The sequence below is a fragment of the Vicia villosa genome, linkage group LG2 (assembly GCF_029867415.1).
Source record: "Vicia villosa cultivar HV-30 ecotype Madison, WI linkage group LG2, Vvil1.0, whole genome shotgun sequence".
Lineage (NCBI taxonomy): Eukaryota > Viridiplantae > Streptophyta > Magnoliopsida > Fabales > Fabaceae > Vicia > Vicia villosa.
The window spans coordinates 129,133,901-129,139,900 of record NC_081181.1 but is presented as its reverse complement, the minus strand read 5'-3'; the positions used below and the strand labels follow the sequence as shown (position 1 = coordinate 129,139,900).

The 6,000-nt window shown below is 35.8% G+C and overlaps 1 protein-coding gene across 1 annotated transcript; it reads left to right on the top strand.

Moving 5' to 3' along the window:
- Positions 1-1,754: 1,754 nt before the first annotated feature.
- Positions 1,755-3,650, top strand: LOC131652079 (phenylcoumaran benzylic ether reductase Betv6-like). Its single transcript, XM_058921856.1, has 5 exons — positions 1,755-2,036; positions 2,152-2,286; positions 2,378-2,615; positions 2,707-2,910; positions 3,162-3,650. The coding sequence occupies exons 1-5, from the start codon at positions 1,854-1,856 to the stop codon at positions 3,326-3,328; spliced, it is 927 nt and encodes a 308-aa protein (XP_058777839.1). The 5' UTR covers positions 1,755-1,853; the 3' UTR covers positions 3,329-3,650.
- The last annotated feature ends 2,350 nt before the right edge of the window (positions 3,651-6,000 follow it).

The following is a 6,000-nucleotide window of genomic DNA, read 5'->3' as shown; positions in this document are numbered from 1 at the left end:
TCAAACATAATTGTAATTTTCCCCCTTAAAACGACCAAAAACACTTTATGAAAGTTAGGTTAAACAGATTTGGGTCCGAGATCTTTCTCCAACACAATCATTTACTGTTATATTTAACTCGAAAAGCAAAAATAAAACCGACATGAAAAACATGTCCTCTTGAGAAATAATAGAGAAACAAGACCATCCAAAGTAAACCGAACTTAAGTAGCTTCAGAGAAGTGATAAGAAAAATAGTCAACTACCTTAGTTCCAACATCCACTACTTCTTTGAGCGTTATATTATTCACTTTTGGTATCAAAATATTGTTCATCTTATCCCATTCTTAACACATAAATGAAAGTAGTCAGTATTGACGTCTCCGTCGTTAAGCCACATTTGCCGCGACTTCTAAATGTTTTTTCTATTCTTTAAACCCGAGGAGAGCCAAGATATCACTAAGAGCTTTGCTCCTGACACAATCTCTTCTTGACTGATAGAGTTGTTTTCCTCTTTTAGATCTAACACCTTAATCTCTTCAACAAGAATCTTGATCTTCTTCTCCAAATTTCCAAACACCTCCTTACTCCCACTCCTAAGATTACCCTTAAATACTTTGAGATTTTCTTTTAAGATGAAGGTCATCCATCCTAAAAAAATAGAAAAATTCAGATATGAATCACTATGTTAAAGAGACTTTTGTGATCCACCCTAAAATTATTTAACCTAAAATATTTTAGACCCAAATGTAGCAAAGAGTGTCTCAGTACAAAGGACGATGATAAGAGACATCTCGAGATCAGACCCTATTAGGAAGATCCTAAAGTCCCACATTAGCTAGAGATAGAGCTTTCAAAGAATTTATATATAGAGGGACACTCCTCACCTTACCAACCGGTTTTGTAAGGATGAGTTAGGTCAAACTCTAATATGGTATCAGAGCCTATCGATCGGACCATGGGCCGCCCACCATTAATATCCACGCACCAAGCCCAAAAAGAGTGCTGGGCGCGAGGGGGTGTATTAGGAAGATCCTAAAGTCCCACATTGGCTAGAGATAGAGCTTTCAAATAATTTATATATAGAGGGACACTCCTCACCTTACCAACCGGTTTTGTAAGGATGAGTTAGGTCAAACTCTAATAGACCCGCTGAGTAGCCACACCCTAACCGTCCCATCACTTTTGAGACGCTAGAGTGAAGTCTAATCGGCTCATAACACAATTATTTAGGTGGAACCAAATAAAAATTTAATGTAACGAACATGTCAATTTGGTCGATCTTTCAGAGGCCCCCCTCTCCTCATCCACCACAAGCATCAAATTAAAATCAAAGTTACACTACATTTTACTTTCAAACATTATTAAATTTAAGATGTTGATCACATATCGGGATTTAAGTGTAGGGAGAGTAAAGGAAAATGACATGAGGGAGAGTAAATGAAAATGACATGAAAAACAAACCACTACATAAAGATTTTAATATTTAAATTTAAATAGATAATTAAAATTTAAAACCAGTGCCTAATCCGCCAAACAATGCCTATACTAAATGATGTGAAAGGCTGAAAGCAGATCAAATTTTATTCTAAGTATATGTTACTCAAAAATCCAACAACTTCAAGTAGTTCACATGTTACCATCAACTTAATAAAAGTCAATGAATTCTTAGAAGTGACGAATTTGTGACATACTACAATATTGAACCAATGACCATTGACTAAGGACATTTATGTCCACCTAGGAATGATGCTGTCCTACAAATAGCACACTCAATCCCTTTATTCTCCACAACCACACCCACAATCAAGTTAATCACAAACTCACAAGTGCTTTCAATTTCTACTTCAAACTTTTAATCTTTAGTCAGGATCATGGCACAGAAGAGCAAAATCCTAGTCCTAGGAGGAACAGGTTACATAGGAAAATTCATAGTTGAGGCAAGTGCAAAAGCAGGACACCCCACGTTTGCTTTAGTTAGAGAGACCACAGTTTCTCATCCTGAAAAATCAAAGCTTATTGAAAGCTTCAAAAGCTCTGGAGTTACTTTGGTTTATGTATGTCTCTTTCAATTTTAACACCTATTAATTTCTTTTTCATATATATGTTTACATAATTATTTCAAAATTCAAGTAAATATTCTGATGTTTATTTCTGTTTTTGATTCTATAGGGTGATCTAGCTGATCATGAAAGTCTTGTTAAGGCAGTTAAGCAAGTTGATGTTGTTATTTCTACACTTGGTGGAGCACAAATCAATGATCAAGTGAAGCTCATAGCAGCCATAAAAGAAGCACGAAACATCAAGGTAAATATATATATAAGACTTGAGTTATGGTTCTCTGACACACTATTTTGATATAAATACTCACACCAAACACTGATCACCGTATAATCAGAGGTTTTACCCATCTGAATTCGGATTGGACGTTGATCGTCACCACGCCGTTGAGCCTGTGATCAGCTTCTTTGACCAAAAAGTGAAAATCCGAAGAGCCGTTGAAGCCTCCGGAATTCCTTACACATACATCAGCTCGAACGCCTTTGCCGGATACTTTCTCCCGACACTAGTACAACAAAATGTCACAGCTCCTCCCAGGGACAAAGTGGTCATTCTTGGAGACGGAAACGTCGCAGGTAAACATGATCTTTAATTAGTCTAAATTTGATTACACGTTTGCAACAGCCAGAATTGATTCTGAAAATATAATTGGCTCATGTTGTACAGGTGTATATGTGAAGGAGGAAGATATTGCAACTTTTACCATTAAAACAGTGGATGATCCAAGAACATTGAACAAAACTGTATACTTCAGACCTCGTGACAATGTTTTGACTTTCAATGAGCTTGTTTCCATATGGGAGAATAAGATTAAGAGTACCCTTGAGAAAATCTATGTTCCAGAAGATCAAATTCTTAAGAGTATTCAAGGTTTGTATCAATATTTATTTTCAATAAATTATTTAAGCTAGTATTATTTTAAATAATTCAGATACCAAAAACACGACACCAACACTCTGTCTAACCGAGACCAATAATAATTTTTAAAAATAAATAAATTAAACATAATCACAACTGTCGGGATGTCAGTTCAGACATTGATACGATTACACATTTTTTCAGAGGTGTTCATCCTACACTACAGATATAACCTAACATGAATGTTTGTTTTTTATGTGCAGAGTCTCCTTTTCCTGCGAATTTGATGTTGGCTTTAGGTCATTCATTGCTAGTAAAGGGTGATAGTACAAACTTTGAGATTGAATCTTCTTTTGGAGTGGAAGTTACTGAGCTTTATCCTGAGGTGAAATATACTACTGTCGACGAGTATTTGAATGCATTTGTTTGAGGTATAACAAACATGGTTTGCGAAAGTCAATAAAACGGAACATGTTTAGTACTGGTCAAATTTTCGTATTATGTTTTTGTGTTCGTTACTACTTGTGTTGTTTATGTTATCATCAAGAGAATCATTTCAGATTTTACTTTGTAATGTTGGTTTTGTCGTGTATTGAATGAATAATGAAGATCTGTTACAACGTGGTTAGCACTATGAAATTGTCGTGTATATTTGTGATTTTAGTTAGGTGAACACTCCGGTACCCTTGAGTTTAGATGGGTACCGGTACCCTCGACCAATCAAATGCTATAATTTTATGCCATGTCATTTATTTATTTTAATTTATTTTAAAATAAATTAATATTTAATAATAGTTTACACTAAAGGTACCGGTACCCAATTTAAATACATGGGTACCAAAGAATTTACCTTTTAGTTATTTGTTTTTTTTGTTAAATGTGTAAGTGGGCAACTTGTGCCTTTTCACTACCAAAAAAAAAAAAATCTCATGAAAATAGGTGTTGTTGAATTCCCTAAAAAAAAACACATTATAAGTTTCAGAGTAACGAGTTTTATGATTGTAAAGAAAATTAAAAGTTAGGGGTATGTATACTTACTCAAGAAATGGTTTAACTTCAACGCAGATGATTAAGACATGAACATGGGCAGATTGCATTTCTTGTTGGGTCAACTAATGCACACCCTTTTTTTCCAGATGGACGGCCTGGAAGCCCGAAGACCGATAAAGTGAATTGACTCCTTTCACTAACATTGACAGGATTTCGAATGATTCTTGGAGTTAACAACAAATGCTTGAAATAGTGACTGCAAAAATGTGATGTTTCTCGATGCAAGTAATGTGCACATATCGATCCTTCAACTCTAGCCTTATTTTTCACTGATCGTTTTGAATCACTGGCATACCCCAAAATTTGCCCATACTATTTCTCCTATTCAAATTCAAATCAAAGTACAAAGCTCAAAGACACCCTCTCCTAAATAAGGCTCAAAGATTTAGGGTTTGTTGTTCTGAAAGAAAATCAATGAACCAAAGGCTCCGAAGCATCCCATATGGGCTAAGATACTCCACATGATCTCCATGACAAATTTCAGGTCTCAATTCAAAAGATTGGTCGCTCAATTGCTCAGAAGATTCAGTAATCGACTGGTCGACCTAAAAAGTCAACTGTGGTCGAAATACAATTAAAACTTCTGATTTTTGGGTCAATATCAATATTTCGGTGTTAGACGCATCATTTGATCAAAGGTTGATCATGATCCATCAAGAAAATATCAGAAATCCACAAAAGGACAAGTCGACTCAAATTTTGAAAAAATACACAAATGTCAATTCAAAGAATTTAGAGATTATTCACTAATGGGCCTACCATTTGAATACTAAATTGACCCATGATCTTAAAGAAGGCCCATAACCCAAATATTATTTTTCTTGATTTTATTTCATTTTTATTTGCTTTTATTAATTTAAATGCAAATTAAATCAAATAATATCATAAATTGATAATACAGTTCATATATTTTATTTGATTGGTTAAGATTTAAATCAATTAAAAAATATATACAAATAAATCAATGGGAAGGAGCAGCAAAACGTGGGAAAAGAATTTTGGACCAAAATAGAAGAATTTCATATGGAAAATTTCAATCAAATAATTCATCATCAAAATATAGGATTTGATTGGATTTTCTTGAGATTATTAACCTAAGTGTGAATCATTATATATAGAAAATTTTTTCAGACTTCAAGGGAGGAGAACAAGGATTCGCAGACTAGGGGACCAACTCAAGAATTCCAAAAGTTCCATAAAATCTTGAAATCGGTTGGAGAGGTTGGGGAAGATTCAAGGCATTCTGAGGCCTCAAACGCGTTTCTTGGACGATCCTGGTGCTATACCAATCATCATACTCGGCCAGCAAGCCAAGAACAGACCCTATAACTCACGGTTTGCATCTCACTTCTTTCCAAATCGATTTTAATCCTTCACTCATGATAAATCTGTTTTGATTCCATATTTGTGTTAGTATTGACGTTTGCAACATGTCCGTATGTTTCGATTTGAGTTTTAACGCGAACATGGCAAGATGCCATTGTTAGGTTTCATAAGCTTGGAATTAGGGATTTCAGTTAGGGCAGGAATTGAGTAAAATTACGGCTACCGTTGGATTCAGGGTCGAATTTCGGTTCGACCTATGTCTTTAATATTGGTTTATGTTTAGAATTGGTAGAGTCTTGATGTTGCAGGTAGTAGCCACGATGAGGATTCGTAGCGTAATTGTAGCTAAGCCGCAGGTAAAAAACGCAGGCTCCTCACGAAGAAGATGAGCCAGCGCGCGTTTTAAAATGTTCAAATTGCTAGTTCCTTTATATATGTTGCAGCGTATTACAATGACAGCAAAGCACCACTGGCCTAGTGGTAAGAGTGAGCGGAGTTGATCTCCTTGGACAAAGGCGCAGGTTCGATCCTCACGCCAGACACTATATTTTTCATAAAATGCATGTCATGGCCTGCCAACGGATTCAGTGCATCTCTCCCACGCGCGTGCATGATGCGCCCTCTGTCCATTGGTTGTGGATCACCCCATCTTTCAATCCAACGTTTCTGGAAACGCTGGCACACCATGGAACTTCAAGACGCTCCCACACTGGATCAACAGCTAAG